Source organism: Cryptomeria japonica, chromosome 4, assembly GCF_030272615.1.
Source record: "Cryptomeria japonica chromosome 4, Sugi_1.0, whole genome shotgun sequence".
Classification (NCBI taxonomy): Eukaryota; Viridiplantae; Streptophyta; class Pinopsida; order Cupressales; family Cupressaceae; genus Cryptomeria; species Cryptomeria japonica.
In genome coordinates, this window is record NC_081408.1 from 491,664,026 (window position 1) to 491,682,060 (window position 18,035).

The following is an 18,035-nucleotide window of genomic DNA, read 5'->3' on the forward strand; positions in this document are numbered from 1 at the left end:
CAGTTAGCATATGATTAATAAGCATTATGGAAGGATCTTATTCCCGTAAAGTCTAAATGACTGTCTCTTGCTACCGTTTTGTGGATTAAAAGAACATCAACATATCATGGAAAGCAAACATCGCATGAGTCGATCTTCTATCGACGTATGGGAAAGGATACTAATCAAATGATTAGACAACAGTGATTAAGAAAGTGAGGAGTTGTAATGTCCCTACTAGTTAGAGATCACTATCTTGCAAAACAGATTGTTAGAATACAACAGACATATAAATATATATCTAATCTAAATTGCAATCTGATTTTAAAATACTTAATTAACATAAACATAATTTTAATCTAATAAAAAGGATACAAATGCCAAACAAAGGTATGTCCTTAGGCGGCCGTGAAGCTTGCCTTCTTGGAACCCATCTTGGTTCCAAGCCCTCCAGGAAGTCTAAGGTGAATTTCAACCCCTGTCTTGAATGTAATTTCTTACATCCAAGCCCTCCAGGAAATCGAAGGTTAATTCAATTCCTGTCTTGGGTGTAACCTCTTACACCCAAGCCATCCAAGGAAGACCCTATGTCATTCCTTGCCTTGGGTGATGCATCCCATCATCCAAGTCCTCAGAGGGGACCGGCCAGATCCATCTCTTCTTGGTTGTACTCAAACAACCAAGCCATACATATGCATATCAATGTTCAGTATATATATTGCCCTAGGGATTTTAATAATCCCTCCCTTAGACCAAGGGAGTTTCCTCCCTATAGCCTCCAACATGTGTTTACATTTACATTTAAAATACACTTTGATGATTTAGTACTATTTTATTTCATAATCCACATTTTATGTTAACATGTATTCCTAGTGTATTCTTTAACATATATATATATATATATATATATATATATATATATATATCAAATGTACCCTATCATTGTTAACATATGCATTACATCTTCTTTGATAACATCTATATTCCTTAATCATTCTTTCGTGTGTAAATTAGTATATTAATTAATTGCATACAATAAGTAACCTTAACATATTCCTTACCTATGTCCAATGAACAATATATATTAATTAACATTAACATATTAATTAATTATAGTAATTTAATGCGTACAATTAATTGCCTTAACATATTCCTTACCTATGTTCAATGAACAATATATATATTAATTAACATTAACATATTAATTAATTATAATACTTAGTAAATGGTAATACTTACCCTTACCTGCTGGTTCGTAGCAGAAGTCTCCCTAAATACTCCTTCCGCTTTACCTCCCGTTTCCCCCTCCCTCCCTTACTGCTGCGGGTGCCTCCCCCCTTAATACTGTAATGTCCCCTTTTCTAGGTGACATGAGATGAGCAGGGGTTGACCTACCATTCGAGTTCTTGTAGGTCAAACGACATGGTTAGGGGACTCATTCTGAGGGTTGTGGAGCTTTGCAGGGGCTCTGTGACCTGTTTTGGACCTTTGCACGAGGTCTCCTATTTTTTAGGGAGAACTGGCAGTTGATTGAATGACCACTTGAGGGACCAAGGAGCAGAGCAGGATCCTTTTGAGTAGTTACAGGTGTTTGAAGAGAGGTTCCTACTTTTTAGGGAGATTCCCCACCTTTTAGGAGGTTGTGGCAGTTTCCATATTTGAGGTTCCACGGGACCATACTATGGTTTCAGTTTCAGGAAGATTGGGTGCATTTCTTAGTGTCTAGGAGTATCCCTAGATTTTAGGGATGGGACTGCCAGTTAGCTCAACTTTTCCGGCATCGGTCATAGATAGGTGACAAAGTTATATTCATGATTGTTTGGTTATTTTGGGCTGTTATTGGATATCTAGAGATATTTTAATATATTTAAATATTTCCTAAGTTAGCGATTAAATAAATTAAAATAAGGCTATGTATTTAGTCATTTCGGACTAATAAGGGGTTTCTGGCTTCGTCTGGGTTGATATGCCTATGTCTTATAGCTCATTGGAAAGGTCTTGAACTTTGCTACATGATTCTCACCTTCCGGAGTCTTTTTGGATGCTTGACGCTATTGATTTGCAATTTAGTGTTATTTTCCTATAGTTGATGCCATAATTAGAAAATAACACTCTTTTCATAATGCGCCAACTTTACTCCCTTTTAGGGTTTGGCTTGGAAAGGAAAGGAGATATAAGGAGATGAAGACCTAATTGTTCATTATCTTTTTACACAATCAAACTTATTTTGTGAATTTGCTCTGAGTGAGTGATTATTCATCTGGGATGCAAACCCCAAGATCTGGACTGGCTGGGACGTAGCCCTCAGCAGTTATTGGCATTGGATTCTTCAGGAAGAGTGCATAGTTGACAGAGATTGAGTACGCCATTCTTCATTGTGGATTCAGGTTGCAGAGTAAGGGTTTCAGCTAAGTTACCGGTTCCGGTTCGGATTCGGGTACGGATTCACGGATTCGGCAAAAAAAAAAAAATTTGGGTACGAGTATGGCTTCGTCCGTACATATATATATATATTTTAATTTTTTTTAATATATATATATATATGTTCAAACTTAAAACATCAAAATTATATATGTTCACAGTTCAAACATACAAATGTCAAATATGAAACATACAATGTAACTTTCCCATACAATGATACATAAATGATAACAGATAAATCATAAATCATAAATGATAAATCCATAATTGCCAATGCCAATAAATCATAAATGATATTGTTTTTTTATTGTTTTTAATTGCTTTCTAACCCGTGGGCCCCGTTTTTGGGAACCCACGGGCTTGGGTTCACCCGGGTCCTCTTGGGTTCACCCGGGTCCTCTTGGGTTCACCCGGGTCCTCCTAGGTTCGCCCTGGGTCCCACCCGGGTCCTGCCCAGGCGGCTGGGTTCCCTGTGGGTCCTGCCATGCAGGACCCACAGGGAACCCAGCCGCCTGGGCAGGACCCGGGTGGGACCCAGAGCGAACCAGGCTGGGACCAGGACTGGGCACGGACCAGGACCAGGACCCAGCCAAAATAGGCAAGAACCGGTATCACAGGGTTTCAGCATGGCAGATTGATTCTTCAGCTTGGGCGTGATCCTTGTAGCCTTAGGGCCGCCATTTGCAGCAGGTACATCCCACGTGGAATGTAAGGAATGCATGTATTCAGCCTTAGAGGTATTCTTGATTCATGATATATTATTTTGTGAAGAACTTGGAAGTTGCAGATTTGCAATTTACAATAGCAAGCAGGTTTGAGACGGAAACCTTAGATTTGGTCTTCAGGAGAACGGAATCCCTTCTACAAGAGGCACGTAGAACACATCAGAAGCTTGTTTCAGGCATATTAAGGGTCATTTCAACAAGCAAACTCAGTAATCATTAGCAGCAAGGTCATTACATTAGATTTGAGCAAGAATACATTCAATTTCAGTGCATTACTTATTTCTTTTGGCAGCTGTACTGTTTCCCAAGGGGGCGGTACCATTACAGATGGTTGTGGAGTGATAATAAATAAAATGGAGGGTTTTAACCAATGTTCCACGAGCGTTGGGGACGGGGGGACGGGGGGGACGCGTTTCCGGGACGGGGGGACCAAGGGCCTAAATTTCGGGATGGCAGGGGGAAGGCGACGGGGGGGTGGTTGGGTGGTGGTGCTCATATACTTATACACTAAGTCACCAGGTTCGACCGAATTTGAACCTTGAAGTTCGAAATTCGGCGAACTTGAAAAACTATGCAAAAAATTGATTAAATTCGAAAAAAAAATTAGGGTTTGTTAAAGTGTTTTTTATTTTTTTGGGTTTGCGTTTTAGGGTTTTCTCGTGGATTTTATAAAAGGGCGGCCGCAGGAGTTGCAATCACACCCACGCGGGTTGCTAACAGAGCCCACTCTGCTCGACCGCCACGCGAGTTGCCAAAGGAGCCTTGTCTGCCCGGCCGCAGGAGTTGCTCAGCCGCCACTAGTCGGCGACGCCACCACCAGTCGGCGACGCCACCAGCTCACGTCGCCACCAATCCGCGACGCCACCTGCAGTCCACGACGCCACCAGCTCGCGTCGCCACCAGCCCGCGACGCCACCGGCAAGCATCAACACGTCCGCAACCAGTCTGTGACCTGCACAGGTAGGCCGCCATTTTTTGTAAGTTTATTATTTATTTTTTTTGTTTATAATGTTAATGTTTAAAAATTTATGATTTTATATTAATAGTTTGTAATATTATATTATATATTTTTTTAATTTTTTTTAGGTTTAATATTTTGATAAACAATTTAATAATGTTTATTATAAATTTTATTATTATTTATTTAATATTTTTTTAGGTTTATTATTTATTTATAATGTTTATAATATTGTTTATTAAATGTTTATAAATTTATAATGTTGTTTATTTAATATTTTTTTAGGTTTATTATTATTTAATAATGTTGTTTATTTAATATTTTTTTAGGTTAATTAATAGTTTATACTTTATAATGTTTATTTATAAATTTATAATGTTGTTTAATATTATTATTATATAATTTATAATTTTATATTAATGGTTTTTTATTATATCGTTTAATATTATATATTTTTAAAAGGTTGAAATAAAAGTAGTGTGTTTTTTAATTTTTCTTTCCAAACATGTAGATTTTCATTTAATGGCTCCTCCCAAATCAACTTCTGAGGCATGGAAGCATGTGACCTGAAATGGAACTCACATCAAATGTAACATATGTCAGGCAAATATTATTGGAACTTTAACAAGGCTTAGGGACCACTTCCTTGCTAATATAGGGGGTCCAGGTGGAGGTGTTCAAGCATGCATAGGTGCGACTCCAGAACTTAAAGCTATTCTAGAGAAAGAGTTGGCTACTTCAACGGTAGGCAAAATGAAGAAGGCACAAAAGAAACAGAGAATTGAAAGAGATATATCTAGATTCACATCTGCCATGTCTTCCTCTTCTGTGCAATCCAAAGCGGCGAGTGTACCAAAAAAGAGTGGAACACTGAACAACTTTTGGAAACCAGTAGAGAAACAATAGGTGGATGATGCAGTTGCTGATTTGTTTTACACAAGTGCTATTCCATTCAATGTTGCGAGAAATCCTCATTTTCGTAATGCAGTTCAGAAAATTGCAAAGTTTGGCAAAGGGTACACACCCCCAGGTTTAGAGGCTATCAAGACAACTCTTTTGCAGAGGTCAAAAGATAGAGTGACTGAAAAATTAGCTGATGTCAAAGCCACTTGGAAGGAAACAGGTTGCACTATATTGAGTGATGGATGGTCAGATATGTGTCAAAGGCCATTGATTAATGTTTTGGTGTCTTGTCCTGAAGGTGTTGTGTTTTTGAAAGTCATTGACACCATGAACCACAAAAAAACTTCAAAGTATATTTTTCAAATATTAGAGGAAGCCATTCTTGAAGTAGGGATGGAAAATGTGGTTCATGTGGTAACTAATAGTGTAGCAAATTGTGTGGGAGCTGGGAGGCTGATTGTAGAGAAGTACCCACAAATATATTGGAGCCCATGTGCAGCCCATTGTCTAGATTTGTTGCTTCATGACTTGGCTAAATTCCCATGGGTAAATGAAGCTATTCATAGAGGGAGAGCAATTGCAAATTTCATACGGAATCATCGTCTCACATTGAGTATTTATAGGCAGCATGCATCAAAGGAATTGTTGAGGCCTTGTGAAACAAGATTTGCTTCATATTATATCACTTTGAAAAGAGTGGTTGAAGAAAAAGCAGCTTTGAGGTCTGTTATATGTTCCAATCAGTGGGAAAGTTCAGTGCTTTCTAAAGGCCCCAAGGGGAAGAACATAGAGCAAATCATCCTAAACAGCAATTTCTGGGAAAGTGCAGCAAAAGTCTTGCTTGTATGTGAACCAATTGTTGACGTGCTTCGTATGGTTGATGGTGACACTCCTTGCTTTGGCATGCTTTATGAAAGCATGGACCGGTGTAAGGAATCTATTCAAAAAGCACTAAATAATGAAGAAGCAGAATATATGCAGATATGGGAGACAGTTGATTGTAGATGGAAAATGATGCACACACCTTTACATGTAGCAGCTTGCTTTTTGGAGCCTAAGTTGTTTTCTATTGATAGAAGTGGTGATAATGAAATCATGGCAGGGCTTTACCAAGCCATTAGCAGGTATGTACCAAATCCAGAAATTGCAGCACTAATCAGAGATCAAAGTTGGCAATACAAGAGAGGAGAAGGGATGTTTGGAGGGGCAGAAGCCAAATATGACTCGCCACGTATGTTTGGATATAGATGGTGGATCTCTTATGGATCATCAGCTCCTGAACTGCAAGACTTTGCTATTCGAATTTTGAGTCAGGGAGCAAGTTCATCAGCTTGTGAGAGGAACTGGAGTTGCTTTGACCACATCCATTCCAAAAAGAGGAACAAATTGCTGACTGGAAAGTTGGGAGATCTTGTCTATGTTCGCAGCAATTTGAAATTGCTGATGAACAAATCAGCAAAGAACACTTCTTTACAACAAACTCTTGAAGGCATAGCAATGCTAGATGCAGATGAGCCTGACTTTGCAGATGATGAACTGAGTAGTGATACAGATGATGATGATTTGGCATCCCAGCCAAGTGCTCTTGATGACTTAGAGTTATTTTAAAGTTCTAAAGTTTTTGACTGTTATTGTACCTTTTTGACAAAAGAACATCTTTGCAATAGTGAAAGCATATGTTTCCTACGGTTTATATTTTATAAATGTGTCATCTTTTTGTAATGATTTCAAATCTATTTATCAATGTTGAACTATTTACGCAAATTTATAGATATATTACATATATTTATTAAAAAAAATTTAAAAAATTACATATGGCGAATTTAATTCGAATTTTATACATTTCGAATTTTTTCCGCATCGAACTTCAAAGCTGTCGAACTTCGAATTCGAATTCGAACCTGGTGACTTAGCTTATACATATACATATAGTACTTGAAAAACTAGTTTTGAAAAGATGTATGACAGTATTACAGTGTAAGAATTACATTTCAAATGAGACTATAGGAAATTTGAAATACTAAATCTAAATACCAAGATTTCTAAGTTATGTTGTTTTATGGAACCTAATCAAACTCGGAGGTTAGATTTTCCCTACTTCTATCGGCGCAGTTTCCCCCTATATTTTTCAACGAGGGTTTGGGGGCGGCACCCCCAAGTTGGGGTCAAGGGGCAGCGCCCCGCAAGGCCAAAAATACTTTTATTATTTTCTAAAGGCATCGGGTGTTATTTTCTATTGGCCCACGTCCAATTAGAGTTACCCCTTAACCCTCAAAAAACTTAAAAAGTCACTTTTTTTTAAAATTTTAATTTTAAACATTGCATATAAGTGGGGGCGACAGGAGATGTCTGGGCGTCTCCCCGTCCTTGGAGAGAAGTCTGCACGTCTCTCGAAGGACGGGGAGACGCCCAAACGTCTCCCAAGGAGACGTGGAGGCGTCTCCATGTCTCTCTAGGAGACGCCCAGACGTCTCCCAAGGAGACGTCTCCACGTCTCCCAAGGAGACGCGGGGACGTCTCTGCGTCCTGGTGGTGCTTGGGTGGCGGTGGCGGGACGGCGGGGGGACGTCGCGTCCCCGTCCCCCTGTCCCCGAGACATTTCTGACGAGGGGACGCGCCCAAAAAGGGGGGGGACGCGTCCCCGTGGAACACTGGTTTTAACTCTGTTTCTTGTTCTTAAGTTCATTGTTAGGATCAACAAGGACTGTGTAGAAGAAATTACACTCATCAGGCTTGAATTGAGATAAGGGTGAGCAAAACAGTGAGGATTTAAGGCTAAAATTGTATAATTTTGCCTGGCAGAATTTGGATTTCCAGCTGGTAATTGGGTTTTTGGCCCAATTTGTTATTGGTAATTCATTTGGAGGTAGTATAAGTGTATTGGTTAATGGTTGCAATCCGCATCACCAAAAAATAAACAACACTTTCTGCATCTTCTGTCTAGTCTCTAAGAACACCAAAAGGCTCTGAAAGATAGTTTATTAATTAAAACTTATCCAGGGCAGCAAAGAACCCATTTAGGGATATTTCAGTGGTATCAGAGCTTTGATCTTGCCAGCCTGTTGGGTGAAGATCAAGAGTTCTAATTCAGATTTGAGTTTAGTTTGGTTGAAAATCAAATTGGACATCATGACAGGGTTGTTTGGAAATAAACAAGCAAGGAAAGAATTTGAGCAAACACCTTCAAGGAGTTCCAGACAGTCTAAGGGTACAACTTCTTCAACAAGTACAAGGAGAAGGTCTTCTGCCAAGACATTCAATGATACAGTTATGAACAACTATGATAAGTATTGCTCTCTTCCTAAAAAAGATACGTGACCACCTTTCCTTCACACAATTCATGGGTGTACCAGTTGAAGATGATTTGATGTTTTCAAGTCCACGTCATCAACCAAGAACAAAACAAGAGTCAATTGAGAGCAAGGGAAGCAAAGGAAGAGGAGCAGATATGAGGTTTACTAGTGAGATTGGTAGGAAACTATTTGAAGATTTTGAGAGACATGTAGATCCAATTGGTGCCTCTTTAGTTGGTTACAACACTGTCCCATCATTTTTGGTGGAAGATGTGAAGGAAGAGTTTGTAACTTCAAGCAATACACAAGACATTCATGAGAGGTTTGATGAGTTTTCAGATTGCCCAAAGACTGATTTTGAATCAGCAATTGATGAAGAACATGAGATTGAAATGGACAGCGTAAGTTTGGATTCATTTGTCACACTACTTCCTCTTCTCAATTGGGAAGACCATGAGGAAAGTCGAAATTTAATGGTGTGTAGTGAATCCAAAGATTTGTTACCACGGTAGGATCATAATTCTAAAGTCCATAACAGCAGTGACATAACTTCTCTTCCTCAAGATATGACAGTCTTTGGTCATGAAGAGAATAAAGGTTTGCATTCTACATTTGCGGGTGCTTATGGTACAAGCATGGGTTATGCTGATGCAAATAATACAACTCACCATAAGTCTGATTTTGTGTACTTTGGGGCAGCTGATATAAAACATTGCCAAAAGTTGAACGAAGATTGGTTACATAGAGCTGCCCAAGCAAAAACGCTTACTGCCCAAGCAAGACACCACCTCCAAAGAGTCAAAGAGCGTCACAATCGGTTAGATGACGCAAGGATACAAAGAGAATCATCCATTAGATCTTTATTTCTTCCAAGGGAAGAAAAGGAAAGCGAAGATATATTGAATGGAAATAAAAATCAGTTTGATTTTCTGAGTTTGATCAGCAATTCTCCTTTATCTAATGAGTCAAATTTGAAACCTTGCATTGAGAACATTCAAGTTGGGAAGACTAAATGTGAAGTTGATGAGTTGTTAGGTGGCATTCATAGTGGACTAGCCACTAAAGGTTTATCCATGTTGCAGAACAAAAACATCTACTATTCATTTGTGGACTTGTCACCTCTTTCATATGATAGGGCAGTGATGTACTTATTAATTGGTGACTCAGTTTTCTTAGATGTGACAGTGGGCTATGAAGATCAGCTTGTAAGAGACTATATTTGGTGCATGGCTAAACAATATATTTATTTGGCATCCTCCAATGAAGACATACTAACTTGTGGAGAAATTGGGCAAGTTGTAGCCGCTGATCAAAGGTTTTGGAGAGGTTTCCATCACACTTTGCTTGTTGGAAATTGTCTTATTGATGGGTCCATTTCAACATTGAAGATTGGTGGTATTTATGGTTTCAATTGGAGTGAAACTCTCAGCTGGTTAGGTGATGTCCAGATTTGCAACAGCAGTATAATGAGTGTTGACATGATGGATGGATATGACAGTGCAAAGATTTGGGATCCTGGTATAGAAATGTGTGGTGTATTTCTTCAGTGGATCCATGATGAGTTGTTTCACTTTGGGTATAAAAATGTTTATATCAGAGTAGCGCAGCGGTTGGGTGAAGTAACATTTATCAGATTGATATGGGATCCAGTGAATTGGTTCTCAGCGTGCAGGTGCAGATTGCTTGAGGGCAAGCAATCTTTGGGAAGGGAAGATTGTAATGTCCCATTTTCTAGGTGACATGAGATGAGCAGGGGTTGACCTACCGTTCGAGTTCCCGTAGGTCAACGACATGGTTAGGGGACTCATTCTGAGGGTCATGGAGCTTTGCAGGGGCTTTGTGAGCCGTTTCGGACCTTCAGACAAGGTCTCCTATTTTTTAGGGAGAACTGGCAGTTGACTGAATGACCACTTGGGGGACCAAGGAGCAGAACAGGATCCTTTTAAGCAGTTACAGGTGTTTGAAGAGAGTTTCCTACTTTTTAGGGAGATTCCCTACCTTTTAGGAGGTTGTTGCAGTTTCCATATTTGAGGTTCCACGGGACCATACTATGGTTTCAGTTTCAGGAAGATTGGGTGTGTTTCCTAGTTTCTAGGAGCATCCCTAGATTTTAGGGATGGGACTGCCAGTTAGCTCAGCTTTTTCGGCATCGGTCACAGATAGGTGCCAAAGTTATATTCATGATTGTTTGGTTATTTTGGGTTGTTATTGGATATCTGGAGATATTTTAATATATTTAAATATTTCCTAAGTTAGCGATTAAATAAATTAAAATAAGGCTATGTATTTAGTCATTTCGGAGTAATAAGGGGTTTCTGGCTTCATCTAGGTTGATATGCCTATGTGTTATAGCTCGTCGGAAAGGTCTTGAACTTTGCTACATGATTCTCACCTTTCGGAGTCTTTTTGGATGCTTGACGCTATTTATTTGCAATTTAGTGTTATTTTCCTATAGTTGACGCCATAATTAGAAAATAACACTCTTTTCATAATGTGCCAACTTTACTCCCTTTTAGGGTTTGGCTTGGAAAGGAAAGGAGATATAAGGAGATGAAGACCTAATTGTTCATTATCTTTTTATACAATCAAACTTATTTTGTGAATTTGCTCTAAGTGAGTGATTCTTCATCTGGGACGCAAACCCCAAGATTTGGATTGGCTGGGACGTAGCCCTCAGCAGTTATTGGCATTAGATTCTTCAGGCAGAGTGCATAGTTGACAGAGATTGAGTATGCCATTCTTCATTGTGGATTCAGGTTGCAGAGTAAGGGTTTCAACATGGCAGATTGATTCTTCAGCTTGGGCGTGATCCTTGCAGCCTTAGGGCTGCCATTTGCAACAGGTACATCCCACATGGAATGTAAGGAATGCATGTATTCAGCCTTAGAGGTATTCTTGATTCATGATATATTATTTTGTGAAGAACTTGGAAGTTGCAGGTTTGCAATTTACAACAGCAAGCAGGTTTGAGACGGAAACCTCAGATTTGGTCTTCAGGAGGACGGAATCCCTTCTACAGGAGGCACGTGGAACACATCAGAAGCTTGTTTCAGGCATATTGAGGGTCATTTCAACAAGCAAACTCAGTAATCATTAGCAGCAAGGTCATTACATCAGATCTGAGCAAGAATACATTCAATTTCAGTGCATTACTTATTTCGTTTGGCAGCTGTACTGTTTCCCAAGGGGGTGGTACCATTACAGATGGCTGTGGAGTGATAATAAATAAAATGGAAGGTTTTAACTCCATTTCTTGTTCTTAACTTCATTGTTAGGATCAGCAAGGATTGTGTAGAAGAAATCACAGTCATCAGGCTTGAATTGAGATTAGGGTGAGCAAAACAGTGAGGATTTAAGGCTAAAATTGTATAATTTTGCCTGGCAGAATTTGGATTTCTAGTTGGTAATTGGGTTTTTGACCCAATTTGTTATTGGTAATTCATTTGGGGGTAGTATAAGTGTATTGGTACATCTGGACTGCCCTTGTACCTTCAACTCATGCTTGTATCCATTTCTGGATAGCAAATCAACAACAAACCCCAGCGTTGGATCCATGGTATGTTTCTAATTGTTTTGGTGAATGTATCTTCACTCCTAGTTGAATGTAATCTGCTGTCATAAATAAAATCAGAAGCTGATATCTTGTTTTGAGTTGAATTCTATGTTATTATTGGTTAATGGTTGCAATCCCCATCACCAAAAAATAAACAACACTCTGCATCTTCTGTCTAGTCTCTAAGAACACCAAAAGGCTCTGAAAGATAGTTTATTAATTAAAAGTTATCAAGGGCAGCAAAGAACCCATTTAGGGCACCACTTCATGCGGGGTAATCGGGAGGGCTCGTAGTAGTTTATTAGGAGGTCATGCATTGTTTTGTCTTTTTTGAATGTATTTAAATAATGAATAATTTCCTCTTTATTATATATTTTTACATATATAATAAATACACTTTCTTTATTATATATTTAAAAAATAATAAATAACATTTTCTATTACCTATATATATTTAAATACATTACATATAAAATCACACTTTCCTTTAATATATATTAAATATATTTTCTCTATTTAATATATTACTTGTATTATCGTATTAACCATGTATTAAAATTTAAAACCCATCAAAAAACATCAGAATTTTTTTTAGGTAAAAAAATATTAAAAACAGAAACAAACATCGATGCCCATAAGCCATCTTCATGCTTTTCGAGGCATGAAAAACGAGGTACTGAGAAGATGCTAAGTGCACAAAACCTGACTGCCTTCCAACATCAAGTTGGTAAATGACGCCATCTTGCACGTTTCCCAATACATGGAAAACGAAAAAACTAAGAAGAGGTGCTGGCACAAAATTAAAAAAAAATGAATCCCAATGTAGAAACAGAGGCAGATGCAGGTACGACTTCAAAAAATGACGTACGATGGGCACGAATTTCAATAAAAAATTCCAGCTGACCTAGAAAAATCTAAAGACAACCCAAAAATCCTTGCAAAAAACCCAGAACGAATTTGGTATCGGAATCTGGATCCGCTGGCTCGAAAATAGAGGCACAAAAATCAAGGCACCCAAAAAATTCTGATGACGACCCAGTTGAGATCTCGAAAAACCCAACAAGAATTTGCAATCGGAAAAAAAATCGACTTGGTCTGAAGGGAAAAAACCCTAGTTGAAAATGCAGATTTTCGTCTAAGAAATGGCTGAAAAAATTTGCAGGCGGCGAAAAAATCGCATAATGTGGTCGCGAGAAATGTAAGAGAGATGGGTCACCGGAGAGGGCAGAAAATAACCAGAAAATAGATGAAAACCCTAGTAGCCACAGCCAAAACAAACTGCCAAAAAACAGAAATTTTTTCAAAAAAAACTGTTAAAAATTCGTGATGAATTTTTAACTGAAAAATTATTTCGAAAATAACCAAGACTCTGATACCATAATACAGATGCAAAAGCACATGGATTTCAAAGAGTCAATGTTGTTCAATTAATCAAGGAGACAAAGCTCCTTTATATAGAGTTACAAAGACGATGTTTCTAAAAGAAACAATCGTTAACTAGAGGCGAAATTAGAAACAACTTAAATGACCATTAATAACACAAAGAGAAAGATATTATTCTAATACAAATGTCATTTATTGGAAATCCATTATCAATCTTCTTATGCTTATGCAATAAAGATTGTGATAGCTAATTCACCACATTCATTAAAAGGTATGCACATTTATGTTTCTTGCTCAATGTAATATCCCTTGCTAAATCTGATTGTAAATTTCTGATTTAAATACTCAAGGAATATTGTCAAACACTTGTCATGAAACCTCTAATTTGCTGTCATCTGTTTCAGACTAATTTTTGCTTGCTTGAAATGGTTTCAAATGAACTCCAAATGCTTGCAAATTAGCACTACAATGTCTAAGCAAAGAACTAGAGGCAAATGCAACTTCTTTGGGTCATTTCAAATGTATATATAAGAAATTATACATGTAAATGTGCACCTACAACCGTCATTTAAGCAAACAGTTGGCATGCAAACCACTATCACCTTGAATATGGGCTTATTATCAAATAATTGGCCTGCAACTAACAAATAAACTAACAACTGAAAATGCACTATGTATTCCTTCAATTATTCAATAGCTGTTCATAATACATCATACTCGTATATTGGCTGGCCATGATAAATTATGATGTTGATTGACAGATTGCTGTTGTTGGGGTGTCGGCCAGCATAGGGGTATGTGCCAATGCCCTTGTTTGCAGTCAAAATGCTCTCCAATGATGCGTTTGATCTGTTCTAACCCTCACGTCCACTAGCAATGAATTTCAGAATTTTCCTGTACCTTTATACATAAAATCGCACCACCTCTAGGGTTGTGCCTTCTAGCAACAAGGTCTGATTTCTGGAGCTGTACAACTGCCTTTAATTGTTCCCAATAACTTCAAATATGCTGCTCACAATACTGCTGTTAATTGACCCCAAAATCTGATAAGAAACTCAGTGAATTTTATTCGCAATCTGCACAATTAGAACTTTTGAATGAACCTCTCTTCAATGCCACAATTCGGTAGATATTTCACTACTTCAAAGCAGCTGCACACTGAAAATTTGCACGTTCTCCAATGGCTGAAAGTCTGAAACCTTTGGCTTCTTCCTCTCCAAACAAATTCATCAATTATCAATTACATAATAATGAATGATTCGAATTCTTATAAAGCAATATATATATATATATATATATCCACAAAAGGGTTCAATTTTCTCCATAAATGCCTTTAATTACATTTAATGATATTAAATTATATAACATCTTAATTAATCATTAAATGTATGCCTTGGTAAGTGTGCAATAATTAATTAATTAATGGCCCCCTTTTAATGATGCCATGACCCTCAATAATAAAGTTAAGTTATAACTTTATTATAACACTTTTAGTTATTTAATTATTATATGGGTCATTAAAATATTAATATCTCCATTAATACTCAACCTCTCGCATAGCCGTCTGAAATGGGAGTCATCACTGCAATTCCCCATGTGACCAACTACTTGGCTATAAATAGTAAGGGGTCCATCTCAATGACTTCATGTTGAGACATGGACCAGCTAGGACTCGAACCTAGGACTTTCATATGTTGCTGGAGTGCTCTACCACTGAGCTACTGGCCCCTCTTGGACCAGTCCATCGTCGGTCCGGGTGTGGCTTATTTCCAACACCAGCACCCCCCCTTAAGCCACACCTCTCAAGTTCTTGGGGCTCCTAGCCTGGACCTGGCTCTGATACCATGTTGAGACATGGACCAGCTAGGACTCGAACCTAGGACCTTCCATACGCTGCTCGAGTGCTCTACCACTGAGCTACTGGCCCCTCTTGGACCAGTCCATCGTCGGTCCGGGTGTAGCTTATTTCCAACACCAACACATCAGACTTACTATAAATAGTAAGTGTGACAAATGAAGTCCAAATGAAGCCAAACGAAAACCAGATCGGAGCGCACTGAACACTATAGAAGATGCAACCCTCAGAAGACCCTCTATCCAACACATTAGCCTAAGAGGGTTAGGATAATAGGCCAATCTCACAAAATCCAAGTCTGCTAAAATGGGGACATTACACTGAAGTTTGGGTTTGGCAATTTGCCAATTTTCTTGCCCCGGTTCAGCTGAATATATGTACATTATTTGCACAAAATTTACAAAATTAAATACATAAGATAGCTGATGATTGATAATTCAGTGTTAATTATCAAACATTAAAGATAATCAACATGCTTTTAAATTATTTTTTCAACTAGATTCTAAAGCATAGAAGAACCACAGCCAACTCCTTTGACTTGAGATAAGTTTTATGATAAGGGGATCCATTAACACCATAAATTTTCATTCTTGTAGTTGAATGTTTCACTCAAGCAATGGGTTCGGCACAATTGCAAAGATATATAGGTTACAAGCAACAAATCCTGGGTGGTGATTCTCCAGATCTCAATTCGCTGATGGCACACTCATATTATTCACTGTTAATTTAATTAACAAAGTAAAAATATTAAATCTACACTCGATACATATGATAGGGTATTTGTATGAAAAACTAGCCTGCCTTCTTCCCTAAAATCCGAGCATCCAGAAAAATATATTCTTCAATTCCTAGGGTAAATTCCCTAAGATTTATCTGGGCTCGAAACACTTCCAATCTTTGGGATACCAGAATAAAAAACAATAAAAGGAATATAATTGAGTTAGACCAATAGAAGTTTGATCTTGGCAAGATGGATCTAACTAATTTAGGCAGTTCTACAGGCAATCTCAATCTACCTGCTCACCTTACTTCTACTAGAACACAAATTAGACTTACAGATGGTTCACATGTGAAATCCCTCTGACAAGGAGTTGAGGAATGACACAAGCATTCCCCACTATCTGTGCACAAAATTTCTCTACTAAAGAAGGAAGGAGGATGAAACACAAAAAACCTCAATTTTTCAATCAAGCCCTCGCTATTAAAATGGCATGGTTAATGTATCATTACCAGACAGTACCATGGAGCCAAATAGTTTAGAACGAGTACATTTTGACTTAATGTGAGTAGCTTGGTCAACCCTTTATCTTCTCAACCACCTATTTTCTCTTTCCTTCTGCCTGGAAGCTTCTCTTTTCCACTGGTCATATGCCACAAAAGTTGAGGAGTTCTTCCACATTATGTTACCATTATACTTCATGTTGCCATAAATTTATTTTTGAGCTGTGGGAATTTATTACGAGAAATAGTGTGTGCGCCACAAAGACTGCTTGGGTTGTGATTCATGTAAAATTCCATGCTTAGTAATCAGCATAACTAATGTGCTTCATGATTTACCTGGCATATAACAGCTTCATTGGTAAATGTTATATCATGTTTTACAAACCCCCCCCCCTCTCTCTCTCTCTCTATATATATATATATATTATTCCTCATCGTGTAAATACTTCATTTTTCGCTGATCTACAATTGCATGAAGTCACCAGCATTATTGGTACCTACAATAGAGTCAGATAGCTTTACAGGTGCATGATTCATTTCTCAACTTACAAAACTATTTGCATGCTTTTGTAATTGGACAGGATGCTCCGAATCCAAAAGCAATCCATTCATCAAAGGCAGTGGGAGAACCTCCTTTATTCTTAGCTTCTGCTGCATTTTTTGCTATCAAGGATGCCATCTCAGCAGCACGAGAAGAGGCAGGAAATGAGGGATGGTTTGTTCTTGATAGTCCAGCAACTCCAGAGAGGATCCGAATGGCTTGCCCAGATGAGTTTACAAAGCCTTTTGCCGATTCAGAATTTCGTGCCAAATTAAGTGTTTGAAACCAGCATAAAATTCTGTTTAAGGATAGTATGTGTCAATTAACCCTGTAATTTAATGACCATTTTTTATTTTATTTGTGCCAACAACAAATACTTGAAGATGGTGCAGTATCTCCAAACAATATGGCAGAAGCTCGCTTTCTTTTGATTTTAAAAGGAAAATGTAAAATTGTACATATTAATTTTGCACTTCCATCCTAAGGATTGTCTCTGGGTTGCATTTATAACACGTGCTCTTAATAGACCCTGCTATCGGTGAGTTTCTCCTCCTAGCAATAGCTTTCTTTGTTTAGGACTTAATGATTGCGTACATCCATAGAATCTTTTTTATACTATATGTTAATGACTTGTCTAGAGCTGCAAATTGTGTATTAGAGAATTAGATCTATCAATATATCCTAGTTCGAAATAAATATATGGATCTAACAACAATCTTGATATTCTTATGACCAATTTTTATTTTCATTTTATTTATCTTATTACAAAAACTAGATCATATTAGTTGCAAATCATATCATACACAATTGGAGATGACATTTGTAATGTCCAAATTTAATATGAATAAAATGCAACATTTTCTTAACCTAAAGGCACTACATAATCATGACACATCATGCATGTGCACGAAGTTAATCTTACATTGAAGATGTGTTGGTAGCGTGCAAGAGAAAGAATTGATAGAATAATATGCACACGTGAGCAGCTCATCCCCACATGGCACACTTTATGCTATGGAAGCTTCCTAGGATGCAAATGGTGTCAACATTTGTGACTTTTAAAAGAGTCGACATTCACAAATCCTAAGTGCTTTCTATGAAAACAATTACGTTACACCCTCTAAAAGGATAATACAAAGAACAAATTTAAGTTGTCTCACTAAACATGATAACAAGTAATCACACACTTAACATTTAGTGAAA

At 37.9% G+C, this 18,035-nt stretch overlaps 1 protein-coding gene across 4 annotated transcripts in view; it reads left to right on the forward strand.

The window, feature by feature from the left end:
* Window positions 1-17,359, forward strand: part of LOC131060385 (xanthine dehydrogenase 1) — a 272,861-nt gene extending 255,502 nt beyond the window's left edge. For all 4 annotated transcript variants that reach the window (XM_057993589.2, XM_059219902.1, XM_057993588.2 and 1 more), the window contains one exon: window positions 16,873-17,359. In XM_057993589.2, coding sequence (XP_057849572.2) covers window positions 16,873-17,115 — 243 coding nt within the window. In that variant the 3' untranslated portion in view covers window positions 17,116-17,359. The remainder of the gene's footprint in view (window positions 1-16,872) is intronic.
* Window positions 17,360-18,035: the final 676 nt, after the last annotated feature.